The 19,192-nt window shown below is 40.9% G+C and overlaps 3 protein-coding genes across 3 annotated transcripts in view; 2 read left to right on the top strand and 1 right to left on the bottom strand.

Moving 5' to 3' along the window:
- TSG101 (tumor susceptibility 101) overlaps positions 1 to 1,404 on the top strand; it is a 42,087-nt gene extending 40,683 nt beyond the window's left edge. Inside the window, exon 10 of the mRNA XM_038569218.1 lies at positions 1,063 to 1,404. Within this exon, the coding sequence (XP_038425146.1) occupies positions 1,063 to 1,152 (90 nt within the window). The 3' untranslated portion in view covers positions 1,153 to 1,404. The remainder of the gene's footprint in view (positions 1 to 1,062) is intronic.
- Positions 1,405 to 3,552: 2,148 nt separating this feature from the next.
- Positions 3,553 to 19,120, bottom strand: LOC102151209 (putative uncharacterized protein FLJ40606). Its single transcript, XM_038568126.1, has 4 exons — positions 19,050 to 19,120; positions 18,493 to 18,979; positions 4,284 to 4,391; positions 3,553 to 3,676 (listed from the first exon to the last, which is right to left on the bottom strand). Exons 1-4 carry the CDS (start codon positions 19,118 to 19,120, stop codon positions 3,659 to 3,661), a joined length of 684 nt encoding a protein of 227 aa, XP_038424054.1. The 3' UTR covers positions 3,553 to 3,658.
- On the top strand, positions 14,144 to 15,389 carry LOC102151361 (60S ribosomal protein L27a-like). Its single transcript, XM_038569220.1, has one exon. It carries the CDS (start codon positions 14,607 to 14,609, stop codon positions 15,048 to 15,050), a length of 444 nt encoding a protein of 147 aa, XP_038425148.1. The 5' UTR covers positions 14,144 to 14,606; the 3' UTR covers positions 15,051 to 15,389.
- Positions 19,121 to 19,192: the final 72 nt, after the last annotated feature.

Genomic DNA, 19,192 nt, shown 5'->3' with positions numbered 1-19,192 from the left:
GGGAGTGAGATCTGTGGCTGCAGCTCCCACCCCCCCAGGCAGCATGAAGCTGCATGTAATTCTTCTTACTACTGTGCCAGAGGGGGGCGGTTAGGAGATACAGTCAGATTGCTGTTGGTTCTTTCAGGTCATACACCATCTAAATTAAGATCACTGACTGACCCACCCATTTGGGATTCTGTTTTGTTTTTTTCTTCTTAATTTTCTTAGAATTGCATGATTTTAGACCCATCTTCCTAGATCAAACAGCCCCGCAAAGTATTGGGCTGCCCTGCTCGTACCAGAGAGTAGTTCCTTCTTGTTTCCGGCTTAATGCTATTATACATACGTGAAGATGTAATGAGCTAGTTTGGGGTACCATTCTCTATTGGGTCATGAAAAGCATGGTTTTAGGAATAGTAGTGGCCACCCTTTGGATATTTGATCCAGCTGCTGCTGGTGCTTCAGTAAACATGCAAGGCTGGTCAGGTCACTTAACTGATCTTGTCTTTCTCACTCTGATTAAGTGGCCAAATCAGTCTTGGACCTGATGCAAGCACACGAATGTCAGGGTATAAGTCAGAGAGCCAAGACTCCCTTTCTGTGTCCCCTCTTTGGGTTCCATAGCTTAGGGAAAGGTGCACCCAGAGAGCCAGAGATATATGCTGTTGCTAGGCAATGGCCAAAAGCTGGTTTATGCTGCTCATTCCCCTGCTTTTTGACAACTGGGGATAGTTGTAGTTATCATAGTTTTATGTAACTTTCATCAGGATCACAGTTCAAGTTTCCCTGGTATCTTGGTATATCTCAGGATATAGTTCAAACTCCCAAGCCAGATCCTGTAATGTGATGCTTTCCCTGTAATGTGATCCTTCATAGGGTCTTAGAAGGGAACTTTCCTTAACACAACCTGCCAGCATCAATCAAGTGAGTTTAAAAAGCCAACCAAAAGAAGTATTGGTTCCAAAGGAAGGTTGATAGGAGTTTAGGATTCTTAGATCCCATCTAGGTTACAAACTGTCTGATACTTCGTGCCTGAGTCAAATCCATTCTAAACTGTTGAAACTTTTTCCCCCCTCCCAGCATGTGCGTCTTCTGTCCCGTAAACAGTTCCAGCTGAGGGCACTAATGCAAAAAGCAAGAAAGACTGCCGGTCTCAGTGACCTCTACTGACTTCTCTGATATCAGCTGGAGATTGAGCTCTTCTTAAAGCATTCTTTTCTTCTCTCTCTTTCTCTTATCAGTAGGTGCCCAGAATAAGTTATTGCAGTTTATCATTCAAGTGTAAAATATTTTGAATCAATAATATATTTTCTGTTTTCTTTTGGTAAAGACTGGCTTTTATTAATGCACTTTCTATCCTCTGTAAACTTTTTGTGCTGAATGTTGGGACTGACTATGCTAAATAAAATTTGTTGCATAATTTTTCTCTTTATTGAACGTTTTTAGGAAAAATTAAAGTCTTACTAATAAGAAGCTCGATTTTTGATTTATCAAACAGCATAATATCCATCAAGTTAAAATTTAGCATTATTTATTCTGTAACATATAAAGTAAACTCTGTTTAATATGGGATATACCAGATAAGACATCTAACTTTTTGAGGAATTTGAGTGACTTTTTCTGTGAAAGGTCCTAGGTGGTACCCTCCTACCAGTCCTTGCCTAGATTTGTTACCTTTCTAGGCTTGACTGAAGCAGAACCAGCCATCTTTCTACATGGGCCCCTTGTTTTCATCAAGAAGAAAGGAAGAGGGTGGCAAGTGGTAAGCTATACACCTGAGAATTTGTTACGTAGGAAGCTAAAAGTGCCTACATGCTTTTATTGTCACTTGAAGTCCGTCTTCCTGGTGAGTGAGTGAGTTTGTAGCCAAGTTTGTAACCACCAGTGAGCTGTGGTTCATGCAGATCTCATCTAGGTAGAATAGAATTTTCTCTGTCAAAATGAGGTAGAAAATTCATGAGGTTACAAAGAAAGGTACAATTTAAGATGTTTCAAAATACTTAGGAAGCCAGGCAGCCTACTCTAATACTTCTTTCCAGAAAAGAATGCCCACCTTGGTCCCAGTCATCACTGAAGGGTTTATACAGTTTAGATCTTTTATAAAAATTACCAGAATAGGGGTGCCTGGCTGGCTAAGTCAGTGGAACATGTGACTCTTGATCCGGGGGTTGTGACTTCACATTCCATAGTGGGCGTATTGATTACTTAAAAAAACAAAATCTTAAAAAAATTATCAAAATAAAAGCAAGGCCAAATCAAGGTTTAATTTAGTATTAGGATTGGAACTACCATTTAGTTATTTTTGTGTATGCATGCATTTTGACCTTGTAGAGAAAGTTACAGGTTTTTTATAGTGTATGAATGAATAGGTATCAACCAGCCAGAACAAAAGAATCAGAAACTCTACAAACACATTTTACACATATCATTCTTTGAACACATCATTCTTTATAAAGAATATATACACACACACACACACAAAAACAGGCAAGAGCTAGTCACATAGGAATTGTAAAAATGTAAAAATTATAAAAATGAAGTATCATCCAACATCTGGATGCTCAAACAGGAATTTAAGTTGGTTCAAAATTTTGACGTATCTAATCCTATAACTACTATCTCTCCTTCCTTAACTTCAAAATGGAAGCTTTAAGCAACTTTAAAACTTGGCTCCTTCAGAATTTCCCAAAGAGTTTCTGTACTCTTTTTCAAAGGAGCCTCCTCTTTGCGGGGGTCAGCTTTATTACCGTTACAAGATCTTTAAAACCCTTCTCTCCCAGGACATAAGAAACACTAAGGAATACTTCTTTTATTCCACTGAGGCCCTGCAAGTAAAGGTTTAATAATTCTTCCTTTTCTTTCTTCTAACAAAGGTCTACAACATGAAAAACAACAGTTGCTGGGTAAATGAGTATTTAACAGCTTTATGGCAGAAAAACAGACCAAGAGGACAGAGAACAATTTAAAACAGATGGTTAGACATATTTTATTTTTCAAATTCACCAGCCCTCTTTCCACATGGGCCCCAAGCTCTGGCCATTTTTGCTGAGAACCACTCTCCTTTTCCTTTCTCCTTACCCTCCAATCATTTCCTATCAGGGAATCACTTCAAAATTTCAGTTACTTTATTCCCAATGATATGAGTCCATTTGGCTTTAACCTGTCACATTCAGAGTTTTACGTCAGGCCTCAACTTCCCCTTCTCCAGGAGACTTGGAGTACTTTTGTAACTAGCGATTCTTTCTTAGGTCTCTCCATTGGACATAATTGGAACTCTTAGGGAACAACTCAAAATGGAGCAAGATCTACCCTCAATGGTTCCCAATATTATCAGATATTTGTAGAGTTAAACTTTTATGTAATTGAATGAAATAAATACCAGGACAAAGGTCTACAAAGATAAGCCCCTCTACCACCACCACCACCCCTTTCTCTATTTTAGCAGCAACAAAGAATAGGTTTTAGGAAAAGACACAAGATCAACCTCAAAAAGTAATTGTTCCTCACAAATGTTCTTTTATCCCTATTTTATGTTAATGTTAAATGGTTTTTCAAACATAAACATCCTACCTTACTTACAGTAGAAACTGGATGTACTCTCCTAAGGTTCTTCAAAATACTTTCCATTAAATCAGCTACAGATAGGGTTACATGCCAAGAAGTATATCCTTTCTTTTTAATCATCTCTTAGCCACTGTGGAGTTAGAAGAAATCATGAACATAAGAAGTTAACTTTATTTGTTTATTTTTAAATTTTTCTTTATTTATTCATGAGAAGACACACACACAAAGAGAGAGAGAGAGAGAGAGGCAGAGACACAGGCTCCATGCAGGGAGCACGACGTGGGACTCGATCCCAGGTCTCCAGGATCACGCCCTGGGCTGAAGGCGGCGCTAAACTGCTGAGCCACCGGGCTGCTCAGAAGTTAACTTCAGAAGAAATAATTGTCATTGAACATCCATTTTGTGACAACCTATCTTGACAGTGCCACAAAACTGAAATGTTTCCATGAATTTCCCCTAGAAATTTTTTCTTTCCCCTAGAAATTTCTTACAGCAGTTGGTTATTTAAGGTAAACAGTCCTGAGGATAAGTACAGAGTTACAGAAATTAATATGAAATCAATTTTACAACTATATAACAATTTGAAAAAATATATTGTCAACAAGAGAGTACCTACAGTGTTTAGGGGCAGGCTTAGTAGTGAGTGAGATGGACTCAGTCCCTGACTGCTTGAGAATTTATAACCTGGTGAATATGATCACACAAAAATAAAAGAAAATGCAAAACTGACATATTACCTGGCAACTACTTTGTGGACATTTCCCACTGCTCAGGATCTTTATCAGTTCCAAATATAAATTCAGGTCCTTCGGAGAGACCCCAGCAAACTTCATTCCACATTGGAACTGAGAAAAAGACACCAAAAATTCTTTTTATTACATGGTATTATATGACAGGGCATTTTTTTAAGTATTAGCAAAGCTGTTATAATTGCCCTAAGTGGTTTTCAAATAGGAAGGTTCAACAGAACTATCAGATTCAGATGTCTTAAGTGTTGCCCCAAATCCACTAAACTAAAATCTCTCTGGAGATAGGGCCTATCATCTTGGCAGAGATTCTCCAAACACGAAAGTGACAGTTTTATTTTATTTTTTTTGTAAAGATTTTATTTATTCATAGAGACACACACAGAGAGAGAGGCAGAGACACAGGCAGAGAAGAAGCAGGCTCCATGTAGGGAGCCCGATGTGGGACTCGATCCCAGGTCTCCAGGATCACGCCCCAGGCTGCAGGCGGCACTAAACCGCTGCGCCACTGGGGCTGCCCAAAAGTGACAGTTTTAAACTTGGAACTACAGATAAGTTTTGACCTTTATATGAATGGATTTCAAGGGTTCTTAGAAAAAACAAAGGAAAAAAAGGACTACTCTCACCATAGCACGCCTCTTCCCTGTAATCTTCTCCAGCTAATATGAAGAACTTGTGGGGTGCCTGGGTGGCATAATCAGTTGAGTGTCCTATAACACTGTTAACTACACTGGAATTAAAACAAAAACTAAAGATATAAATAAGTTTAAGGCTAAAGGATGGAAATTTATACACCATACAAATGTTAACCATTAAATGTTAATGTAGTTCTATTAGTATCAGACAAATTTTTTAAGTTACTAGAAACAAAGGGATATTTTAAAATAATAAAGAGTAATTCATCAGTAAGTTATAACCATTATAAACATAGGCCCTTAAGATACATCAAGCAAAACTAAGGTAAAAGTAAACAACTCAATAATAAAAATCGAAAGTTTCAACACCCCACTCTTGATTATGGATAGAACTATTCAGGTAATCACCAAAGAGCCAGAAGACCTGAACAGCCAAATACTACCAACCAATTAGAACTAAGTGACACAGAACCCCCAACAACAGCAGAATATATATGCTCAAGGGCACATGCAATCTTTTCCATGCCAGGCCACAAAATAAATCTTAACAAATCTCAGAGAGTTGAAATACAAAGTATATTCTCATGCCAGAATAGAAATCTGAAAAAAAAAAACCATAAATATGAAAAATACACAAATATTTGACAAACAACACACTCCCCTAAGTAATGAGTGAGTGGTTCAAAACAAAATCTTAAGAGATTCTTCCTCCCATTGCCAAGTTATACAGAGGCAGAGGCTCAGGTGCCATGTAAGTTTTGCCTCCACTCATAACCTACTGCCAAGGCCTAGGAAGGCACTGCTGCTGTTAGTGGATGTTAATACGGCTTCATAAGATGCTGAAGGCTGCCCTCATCTACAATGGCCTAGCATGTAGAAATAATCAAGATGCCAAAGCCTTAGAGAAGTACCAAGCCCATCACCTTTGTGTGTTCCATCCAAATATGAGTGTGTGTGTGTGTGTATACACACAAACTTTGGTGACTCTCTTTTGTGCTGAACACCAAATTAACCTAATTAGTCTGTAAAAGTGATAGAGGGAAAACCCTATAAAGTTGCTGTTCTGTGGTAGTTAAGGACTATGCCATAGAATCTCGGGCCAAGCATGTCCTTCAAGGAGTACTTCAAATGCAAGAAAAATTTAAAAACTTAGCTCTTATTCCTCAAAAGAGGGGGAAAATATTGAGAAATATAAAAATACTTGAGACAAGTAAAACAAAAACACAGTATACCAAAATTTATGGGATGCAGCTTCTCAGAGCCTAAAAGGAAACCAATACCTGTAAATGCCCATTACCAAACAAGATTCCAAATCAATAACCTAACCTTCCATCTTAAAAAATAAGAAAAAGAAGAGCACACTAAACCCAAAGGAAAGAGAGGAAAAGATAATGAAGATTAGGATGGAAATAAAAATGAAGCAAAATACAAAGTCAATAGAGAAAAAAAAAACTGACATCGAAAGGGAGTTCTTTGAAAAAATTAACAAAATTAAAAAGCTTAGGCTGGCCAAGCTAGACCAAGAAAAAGGAGAGAGGAATCAAATTACCAAAATCAGGAATGAAAGAGGGGATTATTACTATTGACCTCAGAGAAATAAGATTATATGGAAATACTATGAACAACTAGAAGCCAACAAATTAGATAATTTACATTAAATGGGTAAATTCCTAGAAAGACACAAACTATGAAACTAACAGAAATAGAAAATCTGAATAGATCTACAACAGAGATTAAATCAGTAACTGGGAAATCTTCCAAAAGCAAAGCCTGAGCCCAAGTGCCTTCACTAGGGAATTCTAAACATTCAAACAATACCAGTCCTTCACAGACTCTTCCAGAAAATGGAAGAAGGGATACTTCACTACTCATTCTATGAAGACAGTATTACCAAAAGGTAAACAAAGACCCCCCTGGAAAACGTTTTTCCTCAAGAATATAAATGGGAACGTCCTCAACAAAATGTTAGCAAACCAAGTCAAACAGCATTAAAATGGATTATAAATAATGACTAAGGGAGATTTATCCCAGAATTGCCTTAACATCCAAAAGCCAATTGGCATGATACATTAATAAAGTACAAAGAAAAAAAAAGTCTCGAGACAAAAAGCATTTGACAGGGCATCTGGATGGCTCTCAGTCTGTCTTTGGCAGGGTCCTGAGATTGAGCCCTGAGTCAGGCTCCCTGCTCAGTGGGGAGCTTGCTTCTCCCTCTTCCCCTGCCCAACCTCTCTGTCAAATAAATAAAATCTTTTTTTTAATGGCACTTGACAAAATCTCCCTCTCTGAAACCTTTTAAAAAAGCATTTGACAAAATCCACTATTCATGGTAGAAATCCTCAACAAACCAGGAATAGAAGGGAATATCCCTAATAAAGAGTATCTATGAAAAACATTCAACTTACATTATCCTTAAATTGGAAACTAAGATAAGGATGCCCACTCTCACCACTTTTATGAAATACTGTATCGGAGGTCCTAGCCAAGGCAATTATGCAAGAAAGAAAAGCTATTCAGATTAGAAAGGTAAAATAAGACTATTATTCACAGACAATGATTTTGTATATAGAAAATTCTAAGAATCAGGATCCCTGGGTGGCGCAGCGGTTTGGCCTAGGGCACGATCCTGGAGACCCGGGATCGAGTCCCACGTCGGGCTCCTGGTGCATGGAGCCTGCTTCTCCCTCTGCCTATGTCTCTGCCTCTCTCTCTCTCTCTCTGTGTGACTATCATAAATTAAAAAAAAAAAAAATTCTAAGATTCTACTACCTAAAATCTAATCTAAAAATCAAAAAAAGGGATCCCTGGGTGGCGCAGCGGTTTGGCGCCTGCCTTTGGCCCAGGGCACGATCCTGGAGACCCGGGATCGAATCCCACGTCGGGCTCCCTGCATGGAGCCTGCTTCTCCCTCTGCCTGTGTCTCTGCCTCTCTGTCTCTCTCTCTCTGTGTGACTATCATGAATAAATAAATAAAATCTTAAAAAAATAAAAATAAAAATAAAAAATCAAAATCAAAAAAAGTGGAAGATTTGTAGGCCGAAAACTATAAAATATTGCTGAAAAGTAATTAGAGAAGTCCTAAATAAATAAATGGGAAGACAGCCTATGGACATCAATCAGAAGATTTACTATTATCAAGGTAGAAATACTACCAAAACTAGTCTACAAATTCAATGTACTCAAAAAAAAAAAAACAAAACAAAACAAAAAAACAAATTCAATGTACTCTTTATCAAAATCTCTGCAGGCTTTTTTGCAGAAATTGACAAGCTGGTTCTAAAATTCATGTGGAAATGCAAAGGCCTCAGAAGAGCCAAAACAATCTTGAACAAAGTTGGAGGAGTAACACTTTCTGATTTCAAAACTTACCACAAAGCCAAAGTCGCTCCATAGTATTTGACACATCTAAATACTATGGAGTGACCCTTCATAATATGTTATTTTAACTAAAGAAGAGGATGGCTGGCTCAGTTGGAGAAGCATGCAACTCTTGATCTTGAGGTTGTAAGTTTGAGCCCCACATTAGATGTGGGGAATACTTAAATAAAATTTATTTTTAAAAAAAGAGGATGGAGAAAAGTGTACATAGAAACAAAAATGTTGGGATCCCTGGGTGGCGCAGCGGTTTAGCGCCTGCCTTTGGCCCAGGGCGCGATCCTGGAGACCCAGGATCAAATCCCACGTCAGGCTCCCGGTGCATGGAGCCTGCTTCTCCCTCTGCCTGTGTCTCTGCCTCTCTCTCTCTCACTGTGTGCCTATCATAAATAAATAAAAATTAAAAAAAAAAAAAACAAAAATGTTTTATAAACAATAAAAATTTTAATAGCTACTTATTTAAAATGTAGGGTAAAGGGAAAAGAAGACAGATACTTCTCGTAGCCATGTAAATATTTAATAAAATTATCAAACAAAATTTATTTTAAAGATTTTTATTTATTTATTCATAAGAGACACAGAGAGAGAGGCAGAGACACAGAAAGAGAAGCCGGCTCCACGCAGGGAGCCTGATGTGGGATTCGATCCTGGGACTCCAGGATCACACCCCAGGCCGAAGGGAGGCATTCAACTGCTGGGCCACCCAGGCATCCCATTTTTTTTTTTTAAAGATCAAACAAAATTTAAATAACAGTTCCTCAATATCAAAAATTAGATGCATAAATGTAATCACATACTCAGTTTTGTCCTACCTGCAGACAAAATCTATTCCAAATGACTTAAAAATACAGTAATTTGACTGAATATCCCAGCCCAGATTTTTGAGCTCCAGACTCAATCAGCAACTTGTTTGGTATTTCTTCCTGAACGTCTTCAGATATCTCAAATTTAACATGTCTCAATTGGAAGTCTTGATTTTTCTCCCTGCAACCCAACACCCTCTCCTTTCCTGACTCCCACCCCCTTAAAAGCATCCAACCCAAGTAAATGCAAGCCACCAACCAATCAGTTGCTCAAGGAAAAAAAATCCAGAAGTTATTTTTTATTCCTCCCTGTCCCTCACTACATACATTCAACAGTCTTGCACATTTTATCTCCAAAATGTATCTTGAATTTGTCCACTTTATTCATGCACTAGTGAGGAGCTGTACAATTCTGGGAAGTCAGGTGGTAAACTAGAGTGCTACTTTCACTTCTGCACCCTTAATAATCTAGAAAACTGCTCAGATATGAGAGCCTTTAGAATGTAAACTTCAGAAGTTGTATGATTAAGCAAATTATGTTTTCATATGTGCTAATGTTTAAGGAAATCATTATATAGTACATATACACTGATTACAACTGTGCAAAACACATGTTACTTTAAAAGATCAGAACACATTCTGGTTATTATATCAATTCAGAATTGAAATGTTTTCTTCAGGGCACCTGGTAGCTCAGTCTGTTAAGCAGCCAACTCTTGATTTCGGCTCAGGTCATGATCTCAAGCTCCTGGGATCGTGCCATGGGCCAGGCACCATGTTCTGTGGTAAGTCAGCTTGAGGAGTCTCTCCCTCTCCCTCTCCCCCTCCCCCTTGCTCATGCTCTCTCCTTCTTTCTAAAAGTAAATAAGTATATTATATATATATATCTTTAAAAAATCTTTTTTTTCCTACCAAGTTACTAAACCCACTCCCATCCCACAAAAATTATTCACTGAACAATCAAAACAAGCTGACCTGGATTGGAAACAATAATCAGTTTGCAGCATGGACTGTACTAGATAATACTGAGAATCATTCATTTAAACATGGACACATTTTGCTGGACTAAATCAAGGTGTGTTTCTCCTTTTATCTGGTGTGCACCTGCTGTGATAATCACTATGCTGGAGTTTGCAGTGACAAAGTAATCTGGGGGAAAATTTGAATAGAAAACATATTATGGAAGAAAGCATCTGACATTTAAGTACACATTTCCTGTTGGGCTCAATCACCACAGTTTACTGAAGAGTAAGCTTCCTTAGATCTACTATGCCCATAGCACTTCACTAAGTTTTACTAAACTTCAGTAAGTTTTCCTTGCACATTTTTAAAAAAATATTTTATTTATTTGACAAAGAGAGAGCAAGTGACAGCACAAGCAGAGAGAGCAGCAGGCAGGGGGAGAGGGAGAAGCAGGCTCCCTGCTGAGCAAGAAACCCAAAGCAGGGCTTCATCCCAAGACCTTGGGCGCCCAAGGCAGACACTTAACCAACTAATCCACCCAGGAGCCCCATTCTTTGTACATTTTTGAGAAACCTCCTAACATATCTTCTGTACTTCATAGAGTAAGAGGTCAAAATGTATATTAGTCTAGCAAGTGAGAATATTTACGTAAAGAGAGAAGTGGTGTGAAAAGGTCCTGAAGGGAGATCTTGGTTCATTCATTTGTTTCAAGTAATTATCTCATGGGTACCAAGTAAATAGAGTACAGTTGTGAAGAACTTTGGCTTTTGATGGGGCACCTGGGTGGCTCAGTGGTTAAGAGTCTGCCTTCAGTGCAGGTCATGATCTCAGGGTCCTGCGACTGAGCCCTACCTTCTGGCTCCCTGCTCAGCAGGGAGTCTACTTCTCCCTCTCCATTTGCCCCTCCCCTCCCACTTGTGCTCTCTCTCTCTCTCAACTAAATAAATAAAATCTTTAAAAAACAAAACAAAAAAAGGAACTTAGGCTTTTGAGTCAAATAGAACTGGGTTCAAATCCTTACTCCATTTTATTTAACTTCAGTTCACAGATGCATCATCTGTAAAACCTCACAGAGTTGTGCTAAGGATTAAACAATATACATAAAGTGCTTAGCTCTAGCACAAGTGTCTGGCATAAAACAGACAACTGATTAATAACTGTTATGATAACTACTATTACTGCTGCTCACAGGACTCAGTCTGGTGCTGTAGGAAACCCTGAAAACAAATGGAAGTAAAATCTAATGAAATCAAAACAAGAAGAAAGAAAGAAAAAGAGAGAGAAATAAAGAAATCTTAACAAGATGTTTTAAATGTACAGAGTAGGGACCAACCAGCTTTATAAGAACTGAGGAAGTTTTCATAAAGAGAAATAAAGATGATTTTCTTATTTACTCATGCAGCATTAGAATGTTTATAGTACTGGGGATCCCTGGGTGGCTCAGCAGTTTGGTGCCTGCCTTTGGCCCAGGGCACGATCCTGGGGTCCCGGGATCGAGTCCCATGTTGGGCTCCCTGCATGGAGCCTGCTTCTCCCTCTGTCTGTGTCTCGCCTCTCTCTATCATGAATAAATAAATAAATAAATCCTTTAAAAAAAAAAAGAATATTTATAGTACTTAACTATGACATTGGGGCAGCCCCGGTGGCCCAGTGGTTTAATCCCGCCTTCGGCCCGGGGCATGATCCTGGAGACCTGGGATCTAGTCCCACGTCGGGCTCCCCGCGGGGAGCCTGCTTCTCCCTCTGCCTGTGTCTCTGCCTCTGTGCCTCTCATGAATAAATAAATAAAATCTTAAAAAAAAAAAAAAAACTATGACATTAACCTTTGCTAGAAACAATGTTTGGCATTTTCATGAAAAGACTGCCATTTTGAAGATCCACTGTCTCACCAATTTGCCTTCAATATCCACAAAGGCAAGTTCATCACTCAAGCCCTAAAAGAAATTAGTCAAAAGCAGGGGGCAGGGAGTAAACCTCTTGATTAAGCGGAGAATGAAAGAAAATTCTTATACCAGCAATCTACTGTACCTTTTGAGTTATTAGACTCAAAGAAGACATGTTCAACATTTCATGATATAAGAGTCCAAGCCACGGGTGCCTGGGTTGCTTAGTTAAGCATCTGCCTTCTGCTCAGGTCATGATCCCAGGGTCCTGGGATCCAGCCCCATATCGGGCTCCCTGCTCAGGGAGGAGAGTCTGCTTTTACCACTTCTGCCCTCCCCTCTCTGCACTAACTTTTGCTGTCTCTCTCAAGTAAAATTTTTTAAAAAATTAGAAAGTCCAAACCAAAAGAGATTCAAGTTACAAAGAAAGTTTCAGTTCACAATTAGGAATTATAAAAACAGAATTTTTTTTTTTAAGATTTTATTTACTTATTCATGAGACACACAGAATGAGAGGAAGAGACACAGAGAGAGGGAGAAGCAGGATCCCTTTGGGGAATCCGACGCAGAACTCAATCCCAGGACCCTGGGATCATGACCCAAGCCAAAGGCAGATGCTCAACCACTGAGCCATCCAGGTGCCCCCAAAACAGAAACCTTTTAGTAAATAGATGGGTCTCTGCAGGTAGTGAATACCTCTTTAAGCTGAGGCTGCACAGTGACAAAGCAGAGATTCCGTAAAAGGAATTTCTCATCAGACTATGAGCTCCTTGAGAAGAGGAAGTATTTGTTCTCCACTCTGGTGCTTAGCACCTACCTAGCACATAGGAGCTCAATAACAGTTTTTTAAATAAATGGATTCAAATATAAGGTCTTTCCAAACTCTAAAATTTTATAGTTCTATAATCAGGTGATATTACCTGCAAAACAGTACTATATATTTCTAGCATGCTACTTTATATGTAAGAAAGGAGGGAAAATAATATATTTGTATTTGCAAAAGAAACACTTGGAAGGTACACAAGAAACTAATTAAATAGGTACCTATAGCAGATGTTGGGGGGAAGGCTGGATGAAAACTGGATGAAATATATACTTCACCATGTATATCTGTTTATATTACTTTTATTTTGTAACCTTGTATCTTTTGAAAAGAAATGTTTTAAATAACTACAAATTTTAAATAACTACAAATATTTTTTAAATATTTATTTGAGAAAGAGCAAGAGAGATCAGAAGAAGAGGAAGAAGCAGACTCACCACTGAGCAAAGAGCCTGATGTAGGGCTTCATCCCAAGACCTGAAGGCACTTAACTGACTGAGCCACCCAGACATCCCTACAAATTTTAAATAACAAAAATATTCACTGAAAAAAATGACTATACTTAGAAATAATCATCTACAATGTAAACATATGTTCAACTTATATTATTGGATACCTTACATTATTCTAATTAATAGAAATCCAAAACCAAGCACTTTAAATTTTAAACTACATCATAACTGATTAGCTTAGAAGTCTAAATTCCAACACAAGGGAAATATTGATTGTTGCTGAATGAGATGCCAATGCTTTCTGAGTACTCTGAATTATTCAGTGATTGTACTAAGTAGCAGAATTCTATAGTATCAATAAAACCATCTTTGAAACGCTAATTTTAAAAATGCACTGAACTCTACTAGCAATAAGCATACCCAGCACCCAGATCCTGGTTTATATAATCCTATTCTCCAATAACAGGAACTAGAGATTCCTGGAAAAAGGCTGATTTGGGCCTGGAGCAGAAAATATACCAGTTGAAAAAGCTGAAACACCTTATAGTGCCAGAGAGTAAGGAAGTACTCAAAACAAAAGCCCTACGTCAATGGGACATGTTAAAGGTACACAGTAGCCAATGGAATAAGCTTCCAGTGGCCAAAGCTGGAATAATGTGTGAAATAAATTCAATGAAGACATACGGGATTATGACCCAAAATATAAAATAAAATCCATGAATCCATACTAATATTTACAAATGAATTAACAGGGTGGAAGAAACAAATCTCCCATGCAGAATTCCAAAGAATTTATGAAGACACTCCACCCTCAGAGGGAACATAACTCCCTTTTTTTTATAAAATTTTTTTAAGATTTTATTTATTTATTCATGAGAGACGGGGGGAGGGAGGGCAGAGACACAGGCAGAGGGAAAAGCAGGCTCCATGCAGGGCGCCCAACATGGGACTCAATCCCAGGTCTCCAGGATCACGCCCTGGGCTGAAGGCAGCGCTAAACCACTGAGCCACCCGGGCTGCCCAACTCCCTACTCTTTAAGTGTGAACTGCACATATAGAACTTCCTTCTAAAGAGTATAGTATGGAAAGGGGAAAAGAAAAGTAGAGAAACCTAACACAACCTCAGCCAGGTGACTGAAGGCAACATCAACTATGGTAAGTCACGTCTACAGTACGTACTCTGGTGAGGTGATGAAAATGGCACTTTACCTCTGTGTCTTCCTCCCAAAAATCTATAACCTCAGTCCAACCATGAGAAAAATACCAAATTCCAATAGAGGGGCATTCTACAAAATACCTGACCAGTAATCCTCAAAATTACGTCATCAAAAAAAGTCTAAGAATCTGTCCCAGTTGCCTTTTTCCCTCTGGGCCACCAACATGCCATCTAGACTGAGGAAGACCCAGAAACTTCGGGGTCCTGTGAGCCATGGCCACAGCCACATCAGCAAGCACTGGAAGCACCCAGGAGGCCGGGGTAATGCTGGTGGCATGCATCATCACAGGATCAACTTTGACAAATATCACACAGGTTACTTTGGAAAAGTCGGTATGAGACATTACCACTTAAAGAGGAACCAGAGCTTCTGCCCAACTGTCAACCTTCATAAACTGTGGACCTTAGTCAGTGAGCAGACATGGGTAAATGCCACCAAAAACAAGACTGGAGCTACTATTATCGATGTGGTGCGATCGGGCTACTACACAGTTTTGGGAAAGGGAAAGCTCCTAAAACAGTCTCTCATCATGAAGGCCAAATTCTTCAGTAGAAGAGCTGAGGAGAAGATAAAGGGTATGGGGGGTGTCTGCGTTCTAGTAACTTGAAGCCACATAGGGGGAGGTTCATTAAATGCTAACAAATGCTTTTAAAAAAAAAAAAGAAAAAGAAACTGTCATAGTCTAGGAGGAGCCTAAGGGTACATGATGACTAAGTGTAATGTGGTATCCTTTGATGGGATCCTAGAACAGAAAAAAAAAACATTAGGTAAAAAACTAAGGAAATCTGGGTAATGTATGGACTTCAGTTAATGATGATGTACAGATGTTGACTCATAAATTATGACAAATGTACCACATTATGTTAATAACTGGATGTGGGGACACCTGGGTGGCTCAGGTTGGGCACCTGCCTTCGCCCTGGGGCATGATCCTGGAGTCCCAGGATTGAGTCCCACATCGGGCTCCCGGCATGGAGCCTGCCTCTGTCTATCATAAATAAATAAATAAATCTTTAACAAATAATAACTGGATATGAGGGGGCACCTGGGTGACTCAGTTGGTTTAGCATATGCCTTCAGCTTGGGTCATGATCCCGGGGTTCTGGGATCCAGCCCCTAGTCGGGCTCCCTGCTCAGCGAGGAGTCACCTCCTCCATCTCCTTCTGCCCCTCCTCCTGCTCTCTCTCTCCAATAAAATCTTTTCTTAAAAAATTTAAAAAATAACTGGATATGAGGTAAAGATAAAACTCTGTACTATCTTTTCCATTTTTCTGTAAATCTAAAACTGTTCTTAAAAAAGAAGGTCTAGGGATGCCTGGGTGCCTCAGTGGTTGAGCATCTGCCTTCAGCTTGGGTCATGATCCTGGGAGTCCTGTGTCAGGCTCCCTGCTCAGTTAGGGGCCTACTTCTCCCTCTGTCTCTGCCCCTCCCCCTGCTCATGTTTGCTCTTTCTCTCTCTCTCTCTCAAATACATAAATTTAAAAATAAATAAACTATGTTGTTCTGGGGATCCCTGGGTGGCTCAGCGGTTTAGTGCCTGCCTTCAGCCCAGGGCGTGATCCTGGAGACTCGGGATCGAGTCCCCCTGCATGGAGCCTGTGTCTCTGTCTCTCTCATGAATAAATAAATAAATCTTTTTTTTAAGGTATTTTAAACTCAATGTCTCTGGACACTTTCCATATTTATAAAAATCAAGGTGGGTAGAATATCCGCTCTCTGCATTTGCTGCCCAGTACTTTCTTCCTCTTTACACGCATTTGGCTTTTTTCTTTCATTCAACTACTAAGTGTCTATTATACTAGGCATGGTTCTAGACTTGGGATACAGCAATAAATGGAATAAAGATTCTTGCCCTCATAGATATCACATTATAAAGTTTACATACTGATATAGAATTCCGTAACTTTCAAAAACACTGCTGTTTACTAGGTTTGTACCATAAATTTCTGCCAGTAAAGTACTAAACAATTCTTACTGACAATTCCTTCCTTATCAGCAAGGAGTGATTTAAGGCATGGCCACCTCCTTGGGGCCCCTGGTGGCTCAGTTGGTTGAACATCCAACTTTTGGTTTGGGCTCAGGTCATGATCTCAAGGTCCTGGGATGGAGGCCCAGGTGAGGCTCCACCCTCAACGGAGAGTCGGCTTGGGATTTTTTCTCTCCTTCTGCCTCTACTCCTCCAGGAAGGGAGGGAGGGAGGAAGGAAATAAAAAAAAAGAAAAAAGAAAAGAAAAGGCAAGCCAAGGCAGAAGGAAGGAGAGAGGGAGGGTGGAGGGAGGGAGGAAGGGAGAAAGGAAGAAGGGAAGGAAGATAGATATCACTACTTCCTTGAATGAAAGAAGTTGCCAAGGCTATAGCCAAGAAAGAGAGATTAAAGTGAGCCTTAACCTGGGGCTTTGTAGAGCCATTGTGCACCACATCTTCTAAGACATACAAATGCTATAGTTGTCAGCATCATAGAACTCAAGCTCTAGGAGCTCATAGCTATTTCCTTTTTCTTACAGATAGGACTTAATCCCTCCCAAAAAGAACCCTCAAAGCAGAGATAGTAAATACACCTTTTACTTCAAGGTTTTCTGTACATATTATCTGTATACTTGTCTATTCATGCAACCTGCCTTTTTTCTTCCTTTGTAAAACAGATTTAATCATTAATTTGGGGGTCTTATTAGATAACATAAAGCATATTGTTTTCAGTATTGTTGATACTGACAACAAATGTATTAGTTTTAATGTATATGCATTCTTCATTAGTAATGATGACACTGCTGATAAAGGCATTATACAGTTGATAGAACAAAATGAGTCATTGGGAATTCATATGACTGGACAGAGGCTGACATTCTTAGTGTCTTAAGGATACTTATGTCATCTAGCACCAATCCTTTACATCTAATAATCATACCAAGATTAAAGTACAGGAAGGTAGCTTAAGGACATTTAACATATATTCAATTAATAAAAGCAAAGTATAGCTCCAAGAATTTATTATTATTTACTAAAACATTATGGGTTCGAGAACATTATGTGATGTTCTTAGAAAGGGGTCCGAATCTTTTTAGTTCCATGTCTAGCCATTTAACAGGAAGCTAACTTTATCTACTACATCGATACTAAGAACTGAATATTAAAATTAATCTAACAAGGGGGTAAGGAAGAAGGGAAATAAAGATAGAGGCTAGGAAATAGGAGACAGATTTTTTTTTTTTTAGTATTTTATTTATTTATTCATGAGAGACACACAGAGAGACAGAGGCAGAGACACAAGCAGAGGGAGAAGCAGGCTCCAGCAGGGAGCCCGACGTGGGACTCGACCCCGGGTCTCCAGGATCACGCCTGGGGCTGAAGGCAGACACTAAACTGCTGAGCCACCCGGGCTGCCAGGAGAGAGATTTTTAAAGAAAAAGACTATTGTATTTGGTACTCATAGGACACCCACCACAACGGGGTAGTGCACTTTTTTTCTGTCACCTATTTCCTAGTCAAGCAGGGGTACTTCACATTGTGATCACATGAGCGAAAGTGAAATGCCGACATTCTAACACATAGGATACGGTAACAAAAACTAGAAAAAGCAGCCCCCTCTGGGTGAGACGATTAGAAAAGTGACCTTTTCCTCTGGACTAGGCCGGCAGGGACTGGATAGGGCCCCCACTCACCCCCTTAACTGGATACAACCTGCACCACCGTATCAGCACCTTTACATCCCCAGGAGGGAAACTTGGTTGACCCTAGGGCACAGCGCACGTAACTTACTCTTAGTAAGATGTTGATGGGCAGCCCCGGTGGCTCGGCGGTTTAGCGCCGCCTTCGGCTCAGGGCCTGATCCCGTGGTCCTGGGGTCCCAGGATCGAGTCCCACGTCGGGCTCCCTGCAGGAGTCTCTGCCTCTCTCTGTGTCTCATGAATACATAAATTCTTAAAAAAAAAAAAAAAAAAGTGTTGATTGCACAGGCCATACCAATACTGGAGATCTTTACTGCGACCCTCAGCCTCCTGTGAGGTGAAGTTCTTAGCTCACGCTGGACAGCCGCCACCTCGGAAACCTACCGCAACGCCGCTCCCAGAGAGAGGCCGACGGAGACCGCCGGGTCCCACTGCGCAGAGGTGCCGCAGACCCGACAGGGACCGGAGGAGGGGCGGGGGTGAGGAGAAGGGCGCTACAGCTAGGGCCTGAGGAGGAGTGACGGCAAGGCGGCCCCGCCCCCCTCCGCGCCCCGGCCTCACTCTCCCCGCAGCAGCCCGGCTCTCACGCTGCGCCTCAGGCTCGGAGCCCACCGACGCCAGGCGCGCAGGACTTCCGGCCGCACGCACGCACGCACGCACGCACGCGGGGCGAGGGGGGGGCAGCCGCTGACGGGGGAGCGGACGCTCTGCGCGGGGCACAGCCGGCCGACGTCCGCAGAAGGTCGCTCCCGCGGAGCCAACGCTCGGCTGGTCTGCGGGACTCCCGCACCCGCTCACGGCTGCCCCTCGAGACACACGCGGAGAGAACGGAGGGAAAGGGCAGAAAAGTCCGAGGCCGCACGGAGGGAAACTGTTGGCGGGAGGCTGCGCAGGCCACGCCCGCTCGAGTGGGCCTCGCGCCTGCGCCTGCTGCCCGTCACCTGCGCCTGCGCTTCGCCCAGCTCGAGCGGGCCTCGAGGCGGCCTCGCGCACGCGGTGCGGCTGCCCTCATGTGCGCCTGCGCCGCCCGTCACGTGCACCCGCGCCACGCCCAGCTCGAGCGGGCCTCGAGGCGGCCTCGCGC

The sequence above is a fragment of the Canis lupus genome, chromosome 21 (genome assembly GCF_011100685.1).
Source record: "Canis lupus familiaris isolate Mischka breed German Shepherd chromosome 21, alternate assembly UU_Cfam_GSD_1.0, whole genome shotgun sequence".
Classification (NCBI taxonomy): domain Eukaryota; kingdom Metazoa; phylum Chordata; class Mammalia; order Carnivora; family Canidae; genus Canis; species Canis lupus.
The sequence above is the reverse complement of the archived record's forward strand: the minus strand, read 5'-3'. Positions and strand labels throughout refer to the sequence as shown.